The 25,953-nt window shown below is 36.1% G+C and overlaps 1 protein-coding gene across 1 annotated transcript in view; it reads left to right on the forward strand.

The window, feature by feature from the left end:
- Positions 1–383: 383 nt before the first annotated feature.
- Positions 384–25,953, forward strand: part of LOC111143394 (hook microtubule tethering protein 1) — a 68,320-nt gene continuing 42,750 nt past the window's right edge. The window contains exons 1-6 of the mRNA XM_022497100.1: positions 384–499; positions 7,442–7,527; positions 13,835–13,907; positions 17,046–17,096; positions 18,301–18,433; positions 24,807–24,874. Of these exons, the coding sequence (XP_022352808.1) occupies positions 437–499; positions 7,442–7,527; positions 13,835–13,907; positions 17,046–17,096; positions 18,301–18,433; positions 24,807–24,874 (474 nt within the window). The 5' untranslated portion in view covers positions 384–436. The remainder of the gene's footprint in view (positions 500–7,441; positions 7,528–13,834; positions 13,908–17,045; positions 17,097–18,300; positions 18,434–24,806; positions 24,875–25,953) is intronic.

The following is a 25,953-nucleotide window of genomic DNA, read 5'->3' on the forward strand; positions in this document are numbered from 1 at the left end:
GGCACCTACTTTCTTTGTGACTGGTGCGCGCTCTGGTCACTCAGTGCGGCGGGGAGAGGTGTGCGGGAGTGGGCGGGAGGTGGGGGAGGGGAGGGAGCGGAGGGAGGGGAGGGAGGGGAGGAGAGGGAAGGGGGGCGGGGCAGGGAGGGGCGGAAGGGGGCGGGGTTCAGGTGCGGAGCCGCGCAGTCTGGCCAGACCCGGGAGGGGGCGAGCCGCGGAGCTGGGCGGGGCGGGGACGGGGGCGATAGTGGTGGCGAGGAGGGGGTTACGCCGGCGACGTTGGCAGCGTGAGGCTCCGCGCGTGAGCCGTGCGGGCGCTGGGCCTGGCTACCGAGCTTTCCCGGCCGGCGCGCAGGTCGTCGACGCCGGCTCCTGGCGGAGCGCGGGGAGGAGGGAGGTGTCGGTGTCAGCGGCGTAGTCGACGGCGGCCCCGGCCATGGAAGAGACGCAGCCGCTTTCGCAGTCCGAGCTGCCGCTGTGCGACAGCCTTATCATCTGGGTGAGTACGAGAGGTCGAGGGGGCCGAGGGGGCCGAGGGGGCCGAGGGGTCCAGGGGCCCAGGCGAGTTGCCCGGAGCCCCCGGCTCTCCGCAGGTGAGCCTGAGGAGTGAATCGTGCACCTGCGCCGCGGACTCGGCTCATTGCCCTCCGCGTCTCCCGTCGCCCTTGACCGCGAGAGTGCCACCTGCGGGTCGCGAGGCAGGTGTGTGTGTCTGTTCGAGTGTGTGTATGTTTGTGGGAGACGAGGGAGGGGTAAAGGGAGCTCTGGAGGTAGGGACGGAGAACGCTCCTCTTACTCCCCTGATCGTGCTTCTGACAGCTGTGGCTGGAGCCTAGTGTCCATCCCCTTTACTCCTTGCCGCCCTATTTTCTCCCTCTGAACCACCGACTCTCTTGCCTTCTGTCTGCTGAACAGCCTTCCTATACGGATCTTTGTGCCACTCGGGAGCGAAGGCCCCCTCCGAAACTTCCCTCCCACCGGAACCACTTTGCTCTGCTTGGACGCAGGTGGCCAAGAGGTGGTTTTGGTTCCTCAATCTTAAGAGCTCCTCCAGGATCCCAGGACATCTGATTTTATAGAAGGAATTTAGAAGGGATATTTGCACATTATTTCCTGTGTGCAGAAAAAGATATGTTGGGGTGGGGGCTTATATTCCCCTTTTCTTGCTGCCCCCCCCCCTTGAGTGGACAGCATTTTCTTTAAAGAAAGAGACTTGGCATTTTCGTTTGCACTTTGTGCGTGTTTAGGGTTGTGTGTGTGTGTGTGTTTTAAGTAAACTCGCCCAGGAAGGCTTGAACTTACAAACCTGAGATGAAGACCTTGACACTTAACCCACTGAGCCAACCAGGCGCCCCTGTGCATGTTTAGTATTTCTAATTAATTTGTTTTAGGTTTGGACAGGCAGAATCTGTCTCCAGTGTTCCCCTCAGTAAAATGATGTCTCACCTTTTGGAGGTGCTCAGCCATCAAGAGAGCTGGCATTTGGGTGTAGTTTATAAACCTTATCGGGCAAGGTTGATACTTAATGGTGTGTCCGCAAGGTGCTTTTGATGCTGCCCATCCCCAAACTTGTTGTTTACTTGTGTATAGAGGAGTGTGTACACAATGGGATGTATACAGACTGGATCAGGAGGTAGTAATTGGTTGATGAGATTCCCTAGCAATATCCTAATTTGAGTAATTCACAAGAATGAGAGAAATCAGAGAAGATTTCTCGCCCTGTATGAAGTCTACTGGAAATAACCGTAATTTAAAACAGTGTAGAGGTAAATAGCTTTTGTTATAAGTGGAATACAAGTATATAGAGTTTCTGAGTTAAAAGCAATTAGCTAACTGTTCATCTGTATTTTCATTTAAAATAAGTATTGGGATTTAGATGCTGTATTTTAAAACTGTCATGAAATAAGGCAACATTACTTTTAATGAGGTGTTTTTGGCTAAAGGGTGTATCCAAATCTGTTACTTTATTGCTTCAAACATCTGAGTTAAATAGTAAACTTAGTCTTTATGATGTCATTGACTTATATGAGGTGGTGGAGAAGTATAGGATTTTCTTGAATTGTATCACAGTATTTTTTTTTTTTTTAAGATTTTATTTATTCATTTGGCAGAGAGAGATCACAAGCAGGCAGAGAGGCAGGCAGGGAGAGAGGAAGAAGCAGGCTCCCCACTGAGCAGAGAGCCCGATGCGGGGCTCTATCCCAGGACCCTGAGATCATGACCTGAACCGAAGGCAGCGGCTCAACCCGCTGAGCCACCCAGGCGCCCCTGTATCACAGTATTTTAAAATGTTATGTGACTGTTTCTATTCTTTGAACTAGTATTTACTGAGTTCCTACTTTGGTCAGGGCACTAAGGAAGACAGATACTGAGAATAATCAAAGAAATTTCTTTTTTTTTTTTTTTTTTTTTTTTTTGCTGGAGTGGTAGAGCTGTGTACTTTTACAATGAGAGGCAGTATTCCTTCAAAATTACAAAACTGGTATAGATGACAGAGTGTAACAGGTTATTTGCTTCTCCAGTTCTCAGGCTGCTGAAACACTGCAGAGAAAGTGGAATTATTGTGCAGCATTGTTGCCTTTACAAATGCTGTTACAGTGAAGTCTTCCTGTTCGCATAAGCATGCCCAGCCATATAAAGACTAAGAACAACCACACGGTTCTGCCTCATGTTTCTCTTTGCACACTTTTATCAGTACCCTGTTTGAGCCCCCAACTTTTCTCCTCTCAGGAAAATGACCTCCTTATCTTTGGCTCTAGCTCTAGATCCCGTCCCTTATACCTGTTCTAAAATGTTGCTCTATCATTTATTCTCTTTCTGTATTTACAACGTCTTCCTCTCCTTTGGTTCCTTCCTCTCTACATGTAAGCTTACTCAAATCTTCCTTATCTTAAAGAGAAAGAACAAAGAGCCATCACTCCTTTTTAAAAACCATACTGTATTTCCTCTTTCCTGTGCAGTCAAATTATTTGAGTTTTTTAATACTCATCCTTTATACTTCTTGAACTGTCATTCACTCCTCAACCCACTGCACTTGAGTTTCTTTTTTCTAAGGCCTTCACCTCCTGGATTTGACAAACTACGATATATTATCCTTAGCTTACTTGATGCTTCCATTGTGAAATGATATTCTGCCTTAGTTTCTTCTGTCTGTTGTCTTCTCTTTACCTGTCCAGATGATTCCCAGTGACCTTTGGTATCTTATTTTGTCTTTGCCAGTCACTGCATTGTTGATGTCACTTCACTTCCCCAAGGTGCCACACTCGCCATGCCTACTATACTGCACTTTCTATTTCTTGAGGAAGTTAAGCGGTTTTTAATACATCAGGCCTTTCTTAACTTTTATTTCCTCTGCCTAGAATATTCTCTTTCTAGTTCTTCTAGTGGCTGGCTTCTTTTCACCATTTGGTTCTTGGATCTGTTGTCATCTTTCCTAATCAGTTAACAGTGATTGACCTGCCTCCCCCCCGCCCCCCACCGCTCCTATCCCTTTGTAACCTGTTACCCACTTTCTTTGTGTCTATAATATTTAACAGTTTCTGAAGTCCTCCTATTTGCTCCTTGGGGTCAGAGCCCTTGTATGACTGGTTTTCTGCTCTGTCCCCAAGAACAAGAACTGGCTGGAATCTCCAATACAACATTGAATCAAAGTGGTGATAGTCAATATCCTGGTCTTGGTCCTGACCTCAGAGACTAGTATTTCACCATTAAGTAGGTTCTCGTAGATACCTGGGGTGAACTTCTAACTTATAGAGGATTGATGGATTTCAGCAGTAGAAATTTCAGTAGAAATCAGGGGAAATGAATTTCTAAACACAGGGAAGAACCCCTGGCAGTAATGTAAATGGTCTCCTTTGGCAGTAGATCAAAAGAGGTAGTGGAAGACACATCTTGTCATGATACCTCTCATCTCTTAATGTGTTCCCTGCCATACTGAGTAATGTTACATGTTGAGGGGAACTAGTAGGAGATAAAAGATTAAAAAGTTATGATGGGGCTAAATCATGGAGATGAGAAGAGAATTGGTAGTGGACTGTGTTCTTTCAGCACCAGACAGTGTTCTGGGATAGTACAATCAACATTGACAATTTGAGAAGTCGTAAAGAAAAGCTGATTAGGAAAGAGGTGCCTCTTTTGGCAATTAAGTTATATTTTATAATTTGGAACTCATCTTAAAATAATTTTCTTAAAAATGTTATACTGCTACTTAGCAAAAAACTTAGGGCTGAAGGATAAATTTGGGCACCGTTTACTAGGTAGAGGGAGTATATGAGAGTTTTAAGTATTCATATGAAGAAAAATTTAATTCTGCCTCTCGGCCTGGTGACTTTTGGAAATTTAAAATTTTTGGTCTTTGATTTCACCAATAAAATTAGAGTTGAACCATATTTGTTTTAATGGTTTTCTTCGTTCTTGTTTTCTTTGACTTTGACAGGCAGGTGAAGGAAAAACTCGTGCCAAATATATGCCCATATTAACAAAAAATATTGAAGGCTGAATCATTTTTATGAAAACCATGAAACTCAAAACAATAATCTTCTTTCTGAAATGAGCATGTAGAGGAAGAGAATATGAGAATAGAGCTGACCCAGAGTTCAGTTTTCATTGGCTATCAGTTGTGAAAATCCCCCCTTTCCCCTTGATTTTGGTGACATTTACATTGAAGCAATTCAGGAACAACATTTCCACAGTTCTGATTATTTGCTTTATTTATAGATAAAGAAACTAAGATGGTTATTTGCCAGAACACTGTGGTTACTGAGGAAGCTCTGTCTGTCCCTTTTGGGCCACTCACTAAAAAGACTTTGGCTTCTTCACTTCTACAAAGAATATTGTGAAAGGAGATGTTTTTCCTTTGCCCTCTGTTTTGGCCTTCTTACCCATACCAAACTTTTTAATTTATTCACTCTTCTTAGTTATAAAGCCTTTGTATTTGGCCAAATAATTCATAATCTATGTTATCTAGTTTACTTTGCAACTAGTTAAAGAACTTTCAAGAGACACTTTGATTTCTGTGTTTGTAGGGAGGAAAAATTAATCTTAATTGACATGGTGGGCAACAAGACAACTACTTAGTATATGTACACTTTTACATATTTCTTTACTACTCTGCTTAATATTCTGTGCTTCTAAAATCATCCTTTTTAGATAACTTATATCCATTTTGTAAAAAGTCAGTGAAGCAAAGTGTCAGTTGGAAGGGTTGGAAAGTAGGAGCCACAGTTTACCTGAAAATATGTGTCTTCTTTTTAAAGATCCCCTGGGGTTTTTCTTCCCTATACATCCATTTCATTACAAAATCCTGGTTATTTTATATTTTAAATTCCATCAATTCATTCTGTCCTTTTAGTTAGCATTACCTTAATTATCTCTTAAGCCGTCCCTTTTATCAACAAGACCATTGCAGGAACCTTCTGTCAGACTCAGGTGTAAAATTACTCCCTTCCTTTCTCTGTGTCACTATTGCTGCTATTCAAAATACGCTAAAGGTGTCACTTTCTTCCTTACTACTCTAGTGATTCGTCATCACCCAGAGTGACGGTTCTAAAAAACTGGCGTGCACAAGAATCGCTTAGGGATTTTCTGACTTAATATGTCTAGGGATTCTCATACGGATTGTTTTTCGACTCCAAACTTTGAGAAACCCTGAATCATAGTTAATTGCTAACAGCTGTTGAACTTGCACCATGTGCCAGGTGCTGATCTAAGTTTGCTTTGTTTGCTAACTCGTTTAATTCTCACCACCATCTTTTGAGCTATTCTCTTTCCTATTATAAGGATGATACCATCAAGGGTAAGTCCAGGCTTGTCATAGCCCTCCAGAGTCCTGACCCATGTCTATTTTCTTACCCCTCCTTGGTTGTCACCCCTTCTCTTTCCTCTTTGCACTGAAAATCCAGTAATACCAAACTGTATGTTGCCTACAAATACCATTTCTTTTAATGTATTTGCACTCTTACAATGTTTCTATTTCCTGAAGCTTCCTTGTCTTGGCCCTTTCTTTACTCAAGACCTTCTGTTCAGGCATCATTCCTAAGAAGTCTTTCCTAAATACAGCCCTAATTAAATTAGTTAACCCCCATCTATTTCAGAACAATTTGTGCATACTGTGTCATGGGACTGGGAATGGCATTTTCTACAAATAATTTATGTCTTTTTCTCCTCTCCTTAACTCCTGACTGAAACTGCCTAAGGGTAGAAAACTGGTGATTTTCCTTTGTAACCCCATCATATATTACAGTGCCCACGAGAGTAGGAGCTCAGTAAACTATCTTTGTGTGTATACTTTGAAAGTGACTGTGTCTAGATTTATTTGCCTGTGTCATCCTTTCATGTATTGGGATAATGGAGATAAATTTATAGAATCTCAAACAATCACTAAATGTGAATCATGGGGAGAGGATTGTATCAGATTAAGATAGTTAAGTGGTGAACTAAAGAATAATGATTGAATAATAAAGGAAATGAATATGTATAGGAAAAGAGAGTCATAATGTATTTAATTTAAGATCATTATGGGTTCAGGTGAGATTTCTAGGAAGTATATGAACCATTGTAGCTCTGTTGTAATTTGCTTTTCAGAAATTCTTCTGTCTTGTATTTGCTTATTGCTTTCTCTCTCTCTCACTCTCTTCAAAGATTTATTTATTTGACAGGGGAAGGGCAGAAGGAGAGGGAGAGAGAGTCATAAGCAGATACTGCACTGAGTGTGGAGACTGATACAGAGCTTGATATCACGACCCAGAGATCACGACCTGAACCAAAACCAAGAGTCACACACGTAACCGACTGTGCCACCAAGGCACACCCACTTCTCTTTTTAGCATGTACATGAATGTTTAACAGAGATTTGAAAAGAGTAGTATCTAGAGCCAAAGTGGATAGAAACAACTTGATGTGATGGGTGGGCTCTGGACCGTTCATGTCCTGAGACTAATTGTTGGATGGCAGGCTAAGGCCCTGCCTTATATCAGAGCTCAGTGATCAATTAAGTAGTTTTAGACTTGACATTTCTAGCCTTTGTTGTCCTACCACATGATGTGAATGAAGTTTTAATTTGAAATAATAAGTTTTCCTAAAGCTCTTTTTGATGTTATTCTCCTAAAAATGAACACAGTGCTGTCTGTCTTAAGAGCATTACATGCAGCTTTCAGAAATTCTGGAATATTTCATACACTGCATCAATGTATTTAAGTATTTTAGGTATGATTATTCATGATTTTATGAATTGTTAAGTGTTTATTTTTATAAAAATATTACATAGCCATAGAAACTTATTAATATAGTTTCATTTGTTAGGCACAATCAGAATTTAAACAAAACAGGACAATTTTTAGCTCGGTCATGTTCATTTATGTGTATATATATGTTTGGGAGGGTTGGTAACACTACGCTGTAAGTATAAAGAGGCAGCGGAGTAATTTGCTCTATGTCATTTTAGCTGCAGACATTCAATACTGCTGCACCTTGTCAAGATGTCAAACAGCTGACTAATGGAGTTGCCATGGCACAAGTTCTTCACCAAATGTAAGTGGTGGTCTAGACTGATTCTGAAAGAATTGTAAACCCAATACCAAGGAAGAAAGCTTAGACTCATATTCTAAAAGTCACTGAAACTGTATCCTACAAAGTCCTGACAGCCATATGGTACCAACGCACTGTTGCATCTGGGGAACAAAAAAGTTTACCACCTGATGATTCCTTGCTTATTCACAGAGGTCTGTCTTAACTAAATGAGCAAACAGGATTCTTATCTATTTAAGAGATTTTAATTTTAAACTTGTTCTGTTCACAGACACATGTTATAGTAACTGCAAAATAGTTTAAATGAATGGTATAATTGCTTTTCATTTTTTTCCAGTTGTATTACTGTTATTGGAAGCTATCAGTGTGTGAAGATTATTATTTTAGAGATAACTGAAATATAAGTACTGGATTTGGAAAATACTAAATTTTAAAATCTATACTTGAATTAAAAATAGAACTTCTATAACTCTACCAATAATAAAATGAGGTATAAAAGAAAGTTGAAGTCACAAATACTGAGGAATCTTAACTAATAATTCTGTTTGGGTTAGACCCATTAGGTATAATCATATAGTATCAAAAGCTCTTAAGTCCATTATTTCCCAATTTTTGCCAAACGTTGTGCAAGGATTATGATTACGATTATAACATCTGCAATATGAGCTCTACACCTTGTAGCAACAAATGGAGCCAATTTATTAATTGATAGTCATATTGATTTTGTACTTGCTTACTTTTATAATAATCCTTCAATGAGATGAGAATCCTACCTCTGCCACTTGTTTTATAGCCAGAGATTGTTTATTTAATTGTTGCCATCATTTTGTCAAGGTTTGTTGTGATTGACGTTGAAAACCCTGTAGGTGGATTTGCCAAAATTCCTACTCACCCTCAGAAAAACAACTTAAAATGTCAAACTTCTAAGTTACTTGGCATCTTCAACATGATGTAATTTAAATAGACAGATTTTTTGGTTAACTCAAGATTAACACATTAAGAGACAAACTTAACATGTTAACATTTTTTTGGTAGTCATTCTAAAATATGCCTTCCTCCCCTGTTTTCTTAAAAATGGTTCTTAAACATTTTTTTATTTATACCCTGATTAGTTTCAAAGTGATTTCATTGGTCAGAAGGAAGCATTCTGGATATTGACTTGGGAAAAGTCCTCATTGTTTTTTGTTGTTAGAATGTGCACTTTGCCTTTTCTCATTGCAGTATGTCATGGGTTTTGGTGTAGATGCAGCTACATTGTGGTTGGTATGGACTGTAAGGCTGGTATGCATTCTTTGATTCAACAGTACCACCCAAAGCTCTTATTTATATGTGTTGTGGTGGCTCTGATAGCTTTTCTACTGTAACATAATGGAAGAGACCTGTTTTTGCCAAGATGTGATACAGTGGCTCTTTGACTCCCTATACTTTAGCACTGTACCTGATGTGTAGAGTAGGGCCAATTCAAATTTCAAGTCTACCCTTTATCACCAACTCATTTTCCGTAATCTATCTGGTGGATTCTGCAGTCCCTGCTGATCCTCTGTCTCTCTGATTGTCCTTTTTTTTGTTTTCTTTTTTGTCTCTTATTGTCTACTAATACTTCTCTCCAAAAATAATATAATAGTCAACCCATTAGAAAGCTCTCTTTTTTCATAAAACATAAGACTGGCCTAAAATTGATCGAAACCTCTTTTTTTGCTTTGTTTGGCTGTTTTTGCATGTACTTAGCTGTCTAAGCCTCCTTATCATTTAAGGAATATTTAAAATTTATTTTTCTTTTTCAGTTCCTTTCTTGTTTTGTTCCTTTCCAGAAGTCTGGATTTGGATAGTGAAACTTGGAAGCATACATTTTTTTCCTAGTTGGATCAGTCTCTCATATTCCTGCTAAAAGGGCACATTTTACCATATTTCTTTGAACACTTCAAGCACTTTGTATATGTTACAGTTTATTATGTACTGCATTGACTGCTACTGTGACTTGTATCAAATCACATCAAAGTTGTTACCGAAGATGAGAAGGGAAATTTTGCTTTCTAAGGAAGTAGCAGGATTAAATGAGTAATTCTTTTATTATTCACCTGAGGCAGGTATGCTAAAGAATAAGGTCATAAAATCAATGCCCGGGACACCCAGGTGGCACATTTGGTTACGTGTCTGACTCTTGATTTCGGCTCAGGTCCTGATCTCAGGGCCATGAGATCCAGCGCCACAGTAACGTCCACACTCAGCATGGACTCTCTTTAAGATTCTCTCTCTCTCTCCTTCTGACCCCTCCCCCCATGCTGGCTCACTGCCCCCAAAAAAGAAATCTTTAAAAAAAGAAATTCAGTGCCCAAACTGTGTAACTTAGACATGGGAATCATGGATTTATCGTTAGGGTTCTACAAGTCCCTAATTATTATCTCTGGTCTGAATACATAATCTGTGTATATCTCTTTTTAAAATATATGTAGATCTTTAAAAAGCACATGAGGAAAAACTGTAACTACAACTGCATTAGTTTCCTAGGGTTTGCATAACAAAGTGCCACAGAGTAGGTGGCTTAAAACAACAAAAATTTCTTCTCTCATAATTCTGGAGGCTAGAAGTCCTAAATCAAGATATTGGCTGGGCCATCTTCTCTCCAAAGCCTGTAGAGGAGGATCATTTCTTCTTCCAGCTTCTGGGTGCCCCTGCCCCAGCAAAGCTGTAATCTCTGTCTCTTCTCCATGTGTCTGTCTTCCCTCTCTGTCTGTATGTCCTCTCCTCTTCTTAGAAGGACACCAGTCATATTGGATTAGGGCCTACCCCTAATTTAGTTTGACCTCATCTTAATTTGATTATGTCTGCAGTGACCCTATTTCCAAATAAGGTCACATTCACAGGTGTCAGGGGTTAGGAGATGAACATATCTTTTTGGAGACACAATTCAACCCACTAGAACTATAAATATTATAGCATGTGACTTCCCCTAAAAGGCTTAATTTGGCCACTTTAAACTATAGATAACTTCTCTGCTTGCTTCTTTTGCCTTTGACTAGACATTTTTGCTAGAGCCAAAAGAGTGAGACAAGAATATAGAAACCCAGAGACCTCAAGTACTATGTACTTGTTTGTTCATTCATTTATTCAGCAGATATTTGAGCATTTGAAATGAGAAATCCTGATAGCCAACATCTGAGTATTTATTAAACTATAAAACATTGTTATATACCCTATACAGATGTTATTTCATTTAGTTCTTACTCTTCTGTGAGGTACTCAGATATTCTTCAGTCTATACATGAAGCAGAGGTTAAAGTCAAAGAATAAGGTAATTATCTGAATCCCTGGATTTGCATAGCTTTGGCCTGACTCTAACACCAGTGCTTGCATTTAGCTGTAATCATTGAAATCTGGTATCTTGAACCTCTCCTGATAGATTTTTACTTTGAGGTCTTAATATATAAAAGGCCAGATGCACATGCATCTGTACAGATCACAGTCTGATGTGTTAAGCAAGTAAGCCTTTTAATTATTCAAGAAGCAAAGTGTCAGGGTGTCTGTTGAAGCAAAACAACTATGATGTGTATAGTAACCCACAGGCGTTAATTACTGCCTGTATTTAGTTGGTTAAAGTGTTGAAGACAAATACCATCATGGAGTTAAAAAATAATTTTTATATTGATTCTTAGTTTTTTTAATAAAACAGTTTATCCATATTTTGCTTTCTCAGTCTTGAGTTTCACTGAAGTTCTGGGAAATATGAGAAAAGGAGCTAAATGTTAGGACCAAGAGTCTAGTTAAGACATGTAGATGTGGCAATACAAAAAAGCAAAAGAAGGATATGTCCAGAGAGTTATGAGGTTGCATATGAAGTTTAATACTGGGAAAGATTGGCTGCCTTTACAATTGTTTAAGAAGGACAAATCATTCATAAGAAAAGAAAGCAGGATATGTATATATATATATATATTTTTTAAAGATTTTATTTATTTATTTATTTTTAAAAGATTTTATTTTATTTACTTGACAGAGATCACAAGTAGGCAGAGAGGCAGGCAGAGAGAGGAGGAAGCAGGCTCCCCGCTGAGCAGAGATTCCCAATGCAGGTCTCTGTCCCAGGACTCTGGGATCATCATGACCTGAGCCGAAGGCAGAGGCTTTAACCCGCTGAGCCATCCAGGCGTCCCATGGAGATATATTTTCATGGGGAAGTTAGAAAGCATTTTTCAGTGTATTTTACATTGAATGTTTGTATCCATTCCAAATGTGTATGTTGAAGCCCTAACCCCTAGTGTAGTTGTACTGGAGATGGGGCCTCTGAAAAATAATAAAGGTTAAAGGTCACAAGAGTGGGGCCCTGATCTGATAGGATTATGATCCTTATAGAAGAGACATTAGAGAGCTCACTCGTGTGAGTATACCAAGAAGACGTCATGTGATCACTCTGTGAGATGGCTGCCACCTACAAGCCTAGAGAAGAGACCTGAGAGTGAAACCTACCTTGCTAGCATCTTAATCTTGAACTTCTAGCTTCCAGAACTGTGGGAAATAAATTCTGGTTGTGTAAGCCACTTAATTTGTGGGCTTTTGTTACAGAATTTTGAGCAGACTAAAATGCAGGGCTGGAGTTGATTTGGAGTAGAAAAAAAGACAAGGAGAAACATAAGCTAAAAGGAGGAAAGCTAGAAGAGGTTGTGTTGAGATCCATTTTCTAGAGATAATTAAAGAATTATATATGAAGATATCTTTCAGGTCAGTTAGAAGACTGGTTTAGTAGTCAGTGTTCTCCAGAGAAATAGAATCAATAAAACGTGGACATATACAATAGGATGTGTACACATACATAGTGGGGAGAGATGTTTGTATTTAGGAATTGGCTCACATGATTGTGGAGGCTGGCAAGTTCAAAATTCACAGGTCAGGCCAGCAGGCCAGAGATTTAGAGAAGAGCTGATATTGTTAACTAGAGTCCACAGACAATCTATTGCAAGAGTTTACTCCTTCTTGAGGGAGGTTATTCTGTTTCTTCAACTGATTGGATGAAGCCCACCCACATCATGGAGGGTAATGTGTTTTACTTAAAGTCCACTGATTTGAATGATAATCTTATCTAAAAAATATTTTCATAGCCACATCCAAGCATGTTTGAACAAATAATTAACATAATTAACATTAATTCGCTTAAAAGAAAATGGGTACAGATTCCACATAGATCAGTTAGAAATGGTGAAGACATTTTTGGTTACCCCAATCGGAAGTGCTGTCCTCTGTATTAGAGCATCTGAGGCAGAATGATTTCTGAAAGGCTAAGAACTGTGTTCTAATTCCAGCTTTACAAATTAAAGCATTGGAAAAGAATCCTTTAATTTCATCCCTCACTTTTGTTGACTTATATATAAAGTAAAAATTTAGATGAGACTTTGAAGATCTTGGCTAGTACTATTATTCTGTTAGTTTATAGTGTTTGTTTAACCCTCACAGCATTTTTCACATTCTCTTATAGCATTTCTCACATTCTCCTTTGAGTATAGTTTTTGTGCTCTTTTTTCTTTCACTCTGACAGCTGTTTCTGTAAGAGTCATGTAGGAAATTATTCATCTTCGTATTAATCTTGCTCAATTGCTTACTCAGATCAAACATCCAAATATTTGTTTAGAATATGTATGATCTATTAGCACAGGTCTATAGCCAAATGTTATTCTTTAAAACCTAAGAAATCAATTTAGCAATTCTTTGTCTTGCCATTCCATATTAATATGACTTAGCTTTACAAGTTTAAAACTAAATTTGTCCTTGTAGATTTCTCATTACACTTATTCTACTCAATTACAATCAAATAGATTTATTTTGGACTTTGCCATGTACTAGTATCACTTTAGGAAAATCACTTATCTTTTCTCATCTTGTTACCTGAAGAGTAAGTTTGAGGATAATCATAATCAACCCTTTGCCACTTACTATGATATTGAAATGTTGTTCTATGGAAAAACAGCAAGCACAGTGCTTGATACAGAGTAGGCACATTAAAAATGTTAGTTTTCTTCTTTTTTTCCCCCTTTAGGATTGGGACTTTTACATCTGCCTGCCACCAGAGTATCTGATATGACATACTTAGTAAATGTTTATTAAATTGAAATGTTAATGAATTAAGTAATTTATTATGAGGAATTACAAAAGAAATCCTTAGGAATCACTAAAAATTCAGTGGATTCATTTAAATAATATTTACTATTCTTATTAAGGGAAGGCTTTAGGATATAAAATATTGTTATAACATAATATTTAATTTGGTAGTTTCTATGTAACAAAAACATTTTAATGTTTTCCATTTGTATTTTTGTTTCAGTGATGTAGCTTGGTTCAATGAATCTTGGTTAAGCCGAATTAAAGAGGATATTGGTGACAACTGGAGAATAAAGGTATGCAGAATAAGTAGTAGAAGCACTTAATCCAAACAGTGATTTTAAAATTAACACTAAGATCAATTAAATCTTTTTAAATAAATTAACCTAACGGTGCATTTTATTGTGTACAGTTTGAGTTTTGACACATGTATATTCCTATGTAACTACCATTGTAATTAGATGTGGAACATTTCTATTAACCCAAAACATGCACTTATATGCGTCTTCCCAGTTAATTCCCACTCCTCACTTGGCCCATGGATCTGCTTTCTGTCACTATAGATTTCTAGAGTTCCATATAAATGGAATCAGACATTATATATTCTTTGTTACTCTTTTTGTCTGGCATTTTTCACTCACTCATGTTTTTGAGACTCATCCATGTTGCCTGTGTTAGGAATTCTTTCCTCCCCACCACCCCCCGAGTAGTGTTTCAGTACATTGATACACCACAGTTCGCCTACCCATTCACCTACTGATGGATCTTGGAATCGTTTCTGTGTTTACCTACTTTGGGTATAATTGCAAGGACATATACCTCATTGTTCTTGAGTAAATTCCTGAATGTGATTGTGTCCCATCATGTAGGTATATATTTAACCTTCTAAGAAACTACCAGATGGATTTTCCATTTCTTCTTTGGTCAGTTTTGTTGTGTCTTGTAGGGCATTTGTGTGTTTCATTTAGGTTATCCAATTTGTTGACATATAGTTCTTAACTATTTTGCTAATAATATATGTTAATGACTATGATCTTTAGTGATGTATCCTCTTTCTCTACTGATGTTAGCAATTTATGTCTTGCCTTTTTTTTTCTTGATAAGTTTGGCTTGACATTTTTCAAGTTTATTTGGTTTCTTTTTAAGAACTAGCTTTTGTTTTCCATAGATTTCCTCTCTGTATTATTTCCTTTCCTCTACTTACATATTCTTTTATTTCTTGTGTCTTAAAGTGGGAAATGAAATCATAAGTTTTTGTCTTTTATTTTCCTAATATTAAACATTGCCTTACACATCCCACACATTTTGACATACTATGTTTCCGTTTTCTTTCAGTTCAAAATTATTCATTTCCCATGGGGTTTCTTTCAACCCACAGGTAGATTAGAAGTAGGTATTTCAAATTGTAAATATTTGAGGATTTTTAAGGTACTTTTCTTGTATTTATTTATTTCTAATTTAATTCAATTTTTGTTTGAGAACATAACTCTATATTGAGAAATTCTTTTACCTTTATTGAGACTTATTTTATGACCTAACATATGGTCTGTCTGGGTACTGTTCTTTGTGTACCTGAAAACAACATGTATTCCGCAGATGGATTATGTTAAATGTATTGATAGTACTATTGCCTCTTTTATATCTTTATTAATTTTTCTGGCTGATTATTCTATCAGTTATGGAAGAGGAGTCCTTAAATCTCTAACAATGATTATGGATTTGTTGATTTCTCCTTTCAGTTCTGCTAACTTTTAAATCATATAATTTGAATCTCTGTTGTTAAGTTTATATACATTAATTTCTAAATGTCTTCTTGATGAATGAATCTATCATTATGAATGGCCTTTTGTTATCCCCAGCAATCTTTGTTCTGAAGTCTTAATTTGTCATATATTAAATTAATAATTAAAATTAAATTTTATTATTTTTTGCTTTAGTGTATCTTTTTTTTAATTCTTTTAATCTGTCTTTATATTAGGTCTTTCGTGTAGATGCCTAACAGTTGAGTCTTCCTTTTTTTATCTAGAGACATCTCTATTTTTTTCTTTAAGGAAAAAAAAGAGAATCTTCCATTTCTCTTCTTATATTCCTGCTTTCATTTAAATCCATGAACATTTTGAACTAGCAGTTTTAACATTATTGTCTTCTTATTCTTTCATCTCTCATTTCTTCGCACATTTCTATTGACTGAGTTTTCTCCTTATGATCCACATTTTCTTGTTTCTTCACATGTGTAGTAGTTTTTTATTGGGTGCTAGACAGTATGAATTTCATTGTTGAGCACTGAATTTTGTGTTTTCCTTAAAGAATGTTGGACTTTGTTCTTGCAGGCTGGTAAGATACTTGGTGAATTGGTTTGATCCTTCCAAAGCTTTGAGGGTTAGGAGACAGATCTAGATTTATTTTTCCTCTAGGGCTAGATTAGACCAATTACCAGGGTGTGACCTTTCTGGGTCTTTAGTGAGTGCTTGTGGATGCAGATAGTCTCTTCACTCTGACTGGTGGGAATTTCAATGTTTTGTGGCCCTGTGTAATCTCTGGGAATTGTTCCACTTAAATTTCCTTGAATTGTTTTTTCTTGGGAGTTATTCTTGACTGGGAAAAAAAAAATGAAAAAAAAGTGAAATTATTTTTGTTTAATCTCAATGAGTTTCATCCACGCACATGTGAATTGGTATTCAGCTGAAAGTGACAAACCACTGTGCATTTTCTCTCCATAGTTCTTACCTCTTTATTTGTCTGCCCTGCAAATTCTAACTCCCTTGACCTTCCTGAACTTCTGATGTCTATCTCCTCAACTCAGCGAGAACATCAGGCTTTGTTTAGTTTCTTTATTTCATGGAATGAAAATTGCCTCCCGAGAGAAATCTTGGACTAGAGTTGGGCTCATCTTTTTTGTTTTTCTTCTCTCAGAAATTAGAGTTCCACACTGTCTAGTGGGTAAAGCTTGGAAAACATTGTTCCTTGCATTTTGTCCTGTTGTCTGTTGTTTGTGTCAAGAGAATAAGTAGAAACCCTGTTACTCACTCATGACTTGGAGATGGACGTGCTTATAGCTAAATCTTTAAAGTTGGTACTCCACTGCAGCTCACTTTAAGTAGAACTATTCTGGTTAACCTACTTAAAGCTCACTTTAAGTAGAACTACTCTGGTTAAAGCACTCTGGTTAACCTAACTACTCTGTTTAACTTTTTAATGAGCTAAAAAAAAAAGTTAACCTACAGAAGCATGAAGACACTTTTAATCAAACTTTGATCAAAGACTTCATGTTTAAAAATATCTTATGCTTGTATTTATAAAACTCTAATATATGTTTTTTTGTTGTCATTTTTATGAGGCCAGAGTTTCTATTTGTCTTTCACCTTGGCATAAATTTTCTTTCATTACTAATTTGAAATAACTTATTGAATTCTTACTCTTTTTTCCCCCACTAGGCTAGTAATTTAAAGAAGGTACTTCAAGGAATTATGAGTTATTACAGTGAGGTATGAAAAACATCTGACTTTGTTTAAATACAGAATGCTATATGATATTTATATTGACACCAAAAAAAAATAACCTGGATATTTGTTTATAACATCTTACTAAAATGTAATTCATAATTAGAATATATTGTTTTTTTGCTATTTTCAGAACACTCAAATTTTGTGAACATGAACAGGCTTAAACATAATATATTGATTTGTAAAATAATGTTGCTTCTATATTAATACTTTTGATATTTGTTATTTTCTCCAAGAGAATTACCTTCATTTCTAAATGATTTGATTTTATGCAATGCTATAAAGTAGACTTTATAATTAAATTGAAGTCTTTCCTATGGAAAGTATTATTTTGACATTTCTTCTCAATGCAAATAGCAGCAAAAGTATACTGTGAAATTATGCTTTTGTGCAAGTAAATTAGGATAAAGGCAAAATGAAAGTAGTATTAGTGTCACTTCAGATAGTACTATTCAAGTAGGTTTTTTTTTCTTATTCAGTACCATAACAAGTTCTCCAGTATGATTATTTGATATAAGAACTCTTATTGCTTATGTTTGAAAACTTTTGGTTTGCTTTTGCCATCAAAAGACCTGGTTTCTATTTTTTAAAGTTGTCACATATTTATACTTGTAATTTTTTCCAGTAATTTTAAGACTGAAATTTTTCAACCTATTAATGCCTCAAACTCATTTTAGAGCTATTTTAATGCCAAGGAAACTTTTTAATGAGCTAAAAAAAAAAAAAAGGAAAGATAAAGCCAGGAAACATTAATCCAGTTAGATTTGTTGTTTTTGCTGTTCATTTGCAAGTGTGATGGTTTATATTGTGGTTTTCTATTAATCAGTCATGCACCAAAATATGCTTATCTTTCAGCTTAACATAAATCTGTTTATTTTTGGAAAGGCCTAAATTTTGTCATAAAAGATCAGTCTAGGGCTTTCTTAATCCCTCTTATGGTGGGATCAAAGGATATTGGATGTAAAACCATTTTAGTTGCTGTTGGTTGGTTACTCAAAATTCTGGGATGCTGCTTGAGCTTTGCCAACTGGTCTTAGTCAATAATTATGGATTTATCAATTTGTTAATTTATCTGAGCCATTTCACAATCCTATTTTTAATTTGTTTTCCTTGTAATAATTAAAGGTAATAAATTCTTTGTAATCTACAGAAATGAGTGATCTAATTTATTGTCTCAATACTGCAGTTTTTGGGGCAGCAGATTTCTGAAGAACTTATCCCTGATTTAAACCAAATAACTGAATGTTCGGATTCTGTGGAGCTTGGGAGATTGCTCCAGCTTATTTTAGGTTGTGCAGTCAATTGTGAAAAGAAGCAAGGTAAGTGAATTTCAATCAATTCAAAGTTTATTTGGGGAAGTTTGCTTTCTAGAAACAACCTACATTGTTATAGAAAGTAGCACAACAATTTACTATTGTATCTTGTCACAGAGCACCTGGAAATGTAACCCAGGAGATCTTAAGCCTAGCCCAGTTCTATCATTAAAAAGCTACAAATCTTGAGTATTCTATTAGTACCTGGATTCTGAGATTTATAGTCAGTGACCGAATTAAATGTGTTTTAGTTTAATTAATTTAATTTTATATTCAGTGCTTAGGACTTAGTGGATATTCAGTAAAAATTTTACTTATTTATCTGATATATTTTTCTGTTTCACATGTAAGAAGCTTAGGTTGATTCAGATTTTTGTAAATAAATATGCAGATTCTAAATTATAATCCAGGCTTCTTCAAGTGATACTCTGCTCTTTTCAGAAGAATGCCTGTCTAGTGTATCCTCCAGTTAAGCAGTCTGATGACCTAAATGGAATCGGTATATTGGTAGATACAAACGGTGTGATCCATATCCTAATGAGTACAAAAGATCATTTTTGGTTGGATGTAGTGAAGTGATGAACTGAACAGACCAAGATTTACTTCCCTCAGGGCTTACATCAGGCTGGGTGGTGAGATTTTTGATGCTGATGTTTTTTGTATGGGAAAACATACCTGGTCTTAGTATGGTCTTAGTACATCACTTGGTCTTAGTACATCACCTTTATAAGAATATGTTGGGTACTTAAGTTTGTATAGTACTTTAAACCAGGACCTTAGAAGACAAATTCAGTCTTATCTAACTAATGAAGTAAGAATATGAGACAGGTTAAATTCAGTAAGAACAAATTTAGGACAGAGAAAAAGAAAATGAATGAAATTAATTTCTTATTGATAAAAAAGAACAAGGATTGGGTATCAGAAAACTTTGGTATTAGTCCATCTCTATCATCAGCTAGCTATTTTTTTTTCCCCTAGGGCAGGTGTTTTTCGATAGGCGTTTATTTTTCACTTAGAGATAGTGTCAAAGATCTATATATTGGGTTTTTCCCCACAAAATAAGGAGAATTTGCTCATGGTAAACGTCCATAAATGTTTAATTACATATTGACAATAGCAATTAATTTATAAATCTAGAATTTTTCTGTTTTTATCCTTCTTATTTTTTATTTAATTAATGCTTCATTTCTATTTCAGTTACTGGTTATTTATAACATATTTTTGCTTAATTTTATTTTTATTTTATTTTTTATTTTTATTGACGTATAATTGACATTCATTAGTTTCAGGTGCATAATAAACTGATTTGACAACTCTGTACATTACTCAGAGCTCACCAAGATAAGTTTAGTTACCATCTATCACCATACAATGTTATTGCAATATTATTTAGTATATTCCCTACACTCTACTGTTTATCACTGTGACTCAATTATTTTATGAGTGGGAGTTTGTACCTTTTAATCCCTTCTATCTGTTTAACCCATCCTCTCACTCACCCCTTCTCTGACAACCACCAGCTAGCTCTGTGTTTAGGAGTTTGTTTGTTTTGTTCTGTTCTGTTCTATTTTGTTTTGTTTTAGATTTCACATGTAAGTGAAATCATATGGTATTTGTCTTTATTTGACTTACCTCACTTACCATTATACATTTTAGATCCATCCATGTGGTTGAAAATGCCAGATCTCATTCTTCTTTTATGACTGAGTAATACTCCATTATGTGTGTGTGTGTGTGTGTGTGTGTGTGTGTGTGTGTGTGTGTGTACTACATCTTCTCTATTCATTCATCTATTGACAGACGTTTGGGCTGCTTTCATATCTTGGCTATTATAAATAATGCTGCAAGTAAACATAGGGGTGCATATATCTTTTTGATTTAGTGTTTTGGTTTTCTTTGGGTAAATACCCAACAGTGGAATTACTGGATCATATGGAATTTCTCTTTGTTTTTGAGAAACCTCCATACTGTCATCCACAGTGACTGCACCAATTTATAGTCCTATCAGTAGTACACGAGTGTTCCTTTTTCTCCACATCCTCACCAACACTTGTTTCTTGTGTTTTTTATTTTAGCCATTCTGACTGTTGTGAGGTAGTATCTCATTGTGGTTTTGATTTACATTTCTGTGATGCCTAGTGTTGTTAATCATCTTTTCATGTATCTGATGGCCATTTGCATTTATTTTCTGAAAAAGTGTTCAGGCCCTCTGTTCATTCTTTAATGAGAATGTTTGTGCTTTTGGTGTTGAGTTGTAGTAGTTTTTTGCATATTTTGTATATTAACCCCTTATTGGATACATCACTTACAAATATCTTCTCTTGTTTAGTAGGTTGCCTTTTCTTTTTGTTGATGGCTTCCTTTGCTACGGAAATGCTTTTGTTTTTGTACAGTCCCAGTAGTATGTTTTTGCTTATGTTTCCCTTGGCTGAGGAGACATATCCATAAATATGTTGCTAAGTCCAAGAGATTACAGCCTATATGTTCTGTTAGGAATTTTATGGTTTTAGGTCTTCAATCCATTTTGAGTTTATTTTTGTGTATGGTGTAAGAAAGGGGTCCAGTTTCATTATTTCACATGTAGCTGTCTAGTTTCCCCAGCATCACTTATTGAAGAAACTGTCTTTACTCCATTGTATATTCTTGCCTCCTTTGTCATAGATTAATTGGCCATAGGGGTGTGGGTTTATTTCTAGGCTCTGTATCCTTTTGCATTGATCTATGTGTCTGTTGTTAAGCCAGTACCAGACTATTTTGATTACTACATCTTTGTAGTATGTCTTGAAATCTGGGATTCTGATACCTCCAGCCTTGTTTTTTCTCAAGATTTCTTTAGATATTCAAGGTTTCTAGTGATTCCATAGAGTTTTAGGGTTATTTGTTTTACTTCTGTGAATAATGCTATTGGTATTTTGATAGGGATTGCAGTGAATCTGTAGATGGCTTTGGGTATTATGGACATTTTAACAGTATTCTTTCAGTCTGTGAGTATGGTATATCTTTCTGTTGGTTTGTGTCATCTTCAATTTCTTTAATCAATTTCTTAAAGATTTCAGAATATAAGTCTTTCACTTCCTTGGTTAAATTTATTCCTAGGTATTTTATTTTGGTGCAGTTGTCAGTGGGATTTTCGTAATATCTGTTCCTGCTACTTCATTATTAGTATATAGAAACAAAACAGATTTCTCTATATTAATTTTGTATCCTGCAATTTTACTGAATTTATTTATTCTGATAGTTTTTTGGTAGAATCATTAGTGTTTTCTATATATAGTAGCATGTCATCTGCATATAGTAACAGGTTAACTTCTTCTTTACCACTTTAAGTGCCTTTTATTTCCGTTCTTGTCTGCTTGTTGCAGTGAGGACTTCCAGTACTATGTCAAATAAAAGTAGTGAGAATGGAAATCCTTATCTTGATATTGATCTTGAGGAAAAACTTTCAGTGTTTTACCATTAAGCATGATGTTACCTGTGGGATTTTTAGATATGTCCTTTATTATGTTGCGATACGTTCTCTCTAAACCTGCTTTGTTGAGGGTTTTTATCATGAGTGAATATTGTACTTTGTCAAACGATTTTCTGCATCTGTTGAGATGATCACATGGTTTTTATCCTTCCTCTTGTTGATGTGATGTATCACATTGATTTGTGAATACTGAACCACCTTTGGGTGCCTGGAATAAAGCTCACTTAATCATGGTGAATGTTCCTTTTAATGTGTTATTGAATGTGGTTTGCTAATATATATATATTTTTTGCATATATTTTTTTTTATTTTCAGCGTAACAGTATTCATTGTTTTTGCACCACACCCAGTGCTCCATGCAATCCATGCCCTCTCCAGTACCCACCACCTGGTTCCCCCAACCTCCCACCCCCGCCCCTTCAAAACCCTCAGATTGTTTTTCAGAGTCCATAGTCTCTCATGGTTCACCTCCCCTTCCAATTTCCCCCAACTCTCTTCTCCTCTCCATCTCCCCTTGTCCTCCATGCTATTTGTTATGCTCCACAAATAACTGAAACCATATGATAATTGACTCTCTCTGCTTGACTGATTTCACTCAGCATAATTTCCTCCAGTCCTGTCCATGTTGATGCAAAAGTTGGGTATTCATCCTTTCTGATGGAGGCATAATACTCCATAGTGTATATGGACCTCATCTTCCTTATCCATTCGTCCATTGAAGGGCATCTTGGTTCTTTCCACAGTTTGGCGACCATGGCCATTGCTGTGGTTTGCTAATATTTTGTTGAGAATTTTTGCATCTACGATCATCGGAGATATTGACCTCTAATTTTCTTTTTTTGTAGTGTCTCTGTCTGGTTTTGATATCAAGGTCATGCTGGCCTCATAGAATGAATTTGGAAGTTTTCCTCCTATTTTTTTTGGAATAGTTTGATAAGAATAGGTATTAACTACTCGTTAAATGTTTGGTAGAATTTACCTGTGAAACCAGCTGGTTTTGGATGTTTGTTTATTGGGAGTTATTTTTTTTTTTATTACTGATTCAGTTTCATTACTTAGGTCTGTTTAAATTTTTTTATTTCTTCCTGATTCCATTTTGAAAAATTGTATGTTTCTAGGAATTTATCCTTTCATTTCTTACAAGTTGTCTAATATATTGGCATATAATTTTTCAAAATATTCTCTTGTAATTCTTTGTATTTCTGTGGTTGTCAGTTACTGTTTCTCCTTCTTCGTTTCTGATTTTTAAAAATTTTTTTAAAAATTTTATTTATTTATTAGAAAGAGAGAGAGAGAGAATGAGAGGGGAGAAGGTCAGAGGGAGAAGCAGACTCCCCATGGAGCTGGGAGCCCGATGCGGGACTCGATCCTGGGACTCTGGGATCATGACCTGAGCTGAAGGCAGTTGCTTAACCAACTGAGCCACCCAGGTGGCCCATTTCTGATTTTATTTATTTGAGTTGACTCTGTTTTTCTTGATGAAACTGGGTAAAGGCTTCTCAGTTTTATGTTTTTAAATCAGCTTATGGTTTCATTGATTATTTCTATGGTTTTTTAGTGTCATTTTTTTTTTCACTCTAATCTTTATTATTTCCTTTCTTCAACTATCTTTGGCTTTTGTTTACTCTTCCTTTCCTAGTTTCTTTAGGTATACTGTTACGTTGCTTGAGACTTGTTTCTTGAGGTGGGCCTGGTTCACTATAAACTTCCGTCTTACAACTGCTTTTGCTGTATTCCAAAGATTTTGGACTGTTGTGTTTTGGTTACCGTTGTGTCTCCATGTATTTTTTTTTTTTTTAATTTCCTCTGATTTCTTTGTTAACCCATTGATAGTTGAATAGCATGTTGTTTAGCCTTCTTGTATGTGTGTGCTTTTCCTTTCTTTTTTTTTTTTTTTTTAAACACATCTTTATACATTGTAGGGAGAATTGAGTTCAAAATGATTCCAAGGTATAGCAACAATCTCAGTTTTGAAAGAGTGAATTTGTTTGGCTAGTAGTACCTGGTTTATCTTGATGGGGGAAAAAAAATAATTTTTTTTGAAGGTTTTAGCAGGCTTGAAACACCCCATTTTCCAGAAAATCCAGTTAAAGGAAATAATTGCATCTCTGTCCTTTCTCTACTTAATTCTTCCCCTTTCCCAACCACTCCCTACTTAGTGGTCAGGTGCATACCAGAATCTATCAGAATCTTTGTCCGGTTCTTGGCTTTACAAATAAAAGAAAGACAGAGAACTTTCAGAAGTTTTTCAGAAGAATTATTAAAACAATAAAAGCATTTGAAAATAGTTTTTTTTTTTTAATTTGGAATTTTTTGGAAATTGTTTTAGCTGGCGAATGTAATTGTAGTGGATTATGCAAATTTATGAAATATGCAAAAATATGAAACTTTTTTTCTTATGGTTCCTCATTTCTTATTGGGACAGAATCAACTTACTGCCTGTGTGTGGTAAGGCATAGATGAGGCTTGATGAATATCGAGCACGCGTTTAAGGAGGTTATATAAGTCCCTTCTTTAAAAGCCTTCCTGATTTGAACTAAGTAGGTGATAAAATGTAACTTTCTAGGCCGAAGATTTAGGAATTCACTTAATATGTATGGATTCATCTTGTAATACTGAATATCTAACAACAGGGAGGAAATTGTCATAATTGTTTTAAGATTATAATTTCCTTTCTTTCTCTTCCTTATAAGAAAATTAGAGGATTCTTCTTTATGAAAAATAAAATGTTTAAAAATATGAATATTTTGAGTTCTGATTATCTGATTTTAATGGACATATTTCTTGTGGAAAAATACTTGCATAAAGAAGTGTGTATAATAAATGAACTTTTATGCTGTTAATTGAATGACTAAAGTTCCATGGGTAAAGAGTAGATTTTTATCAGATTTGTTTGTTTTTGAATCACAGAACATATTCAAAATATAATGACACTGGAAGAATCTGTTCAACATGTGGTCATGACTGCTATTCAAGAGGTAAGTTTTTATTTTGTTTACATATATATGAAAATCCTTAACCAAATGACACAAAATTTTTCACATAAATCTTATGGATGTATGTTTTTCTATTTGTACAAACTTGCCCTTTGCAGCAGGTTTACTTATCTTAAGCTAGTGTGTCTTCCTTTCTTTTCTTTACCTAGAATATCTTAAAAAGACTTCAAGCCCAATTTTAGTTCTTCTGTATTTTAAAAGATTATAAAGTTAGGTTCCCTTAGATAACTTCACCTAAGCAGGATAAACAACCTCTAACCAGAAAAGAATTTTTATTTCTTCTTTTTTCCCTGCCAATGAGAACAGTCTTTCTCAAAATGGTAAAGCATGTGTGTAAATATATCTTGTGTTCATTTTCAGAACGTTAGTACTGTGAGCAAATAATGGTGGGTGATATGTTTGGAAGCCAGGTAGCCTGGGTTCAAGGCAGTCCAGTTGTATAAAGTCATCCAGAAGGATTCAGAATTCACATGGTACATGTTGATTCTTAACATCAGCATGAAAGACTGAGATGATGTGGAATGCAGAAGAAACCTAGGGATTAGGGTGGGCAAGCATAGTTTGGCAGGGGCATGGTTTGGAGGGAGACCTCTCACAGGAAGTTAGTTTGTGTGCTTTGAGTTTGCATTGTTGGCTTGAATTTAAAGCATCACAACCATAAATTCGCCTTTCAGGTGCAAAAATGTTATTTTTTATAGGTTCTGTTTTTCTCATATAATTGTAATTCCTACTTTATTTTTTTTTAAAGATTTTATTTATTTATTTGACAGACAGAGATCACAAGTAGGCAGAGAGGCAGGCAGAGAGAGAGGGAAGCAGGCTCCTTGCTGAGCAGAGAGCCTGATGTGAGGCTCTGTCCCAGGACCCTGGGACCATGACCTGAGCCAAAAGCAGAGGCTTTTACCCACTGAGCCACCCAGGTGCCCTGTAATTCCTCCTTTAAAAATGACTTCTCAGATTAGGAATTTTACCATATCACTCATTTAAAGGCAGTATTTTAAAAGTGTTATTTTATGGAAGAATCTTTATTATTATTATTTTTTATCAATTTTATTTAGTAG

Source organism: Enhydra lutris, unplaced genomic scaffold (assembly GCF_002288905.1).
Source record: "Enhydra lutris kenyoni isolate GAN:26980312 unplaced genomic scaffold, ASM228890v2 scaffoldscaffold9, whole genome shotgun sequence".
Lineage (NCBI taxonomy): Eukaryota > Metazoa > Chordata > Mammalia > Carnivora > Mustelidae > Enhydra > Enhydra lutris.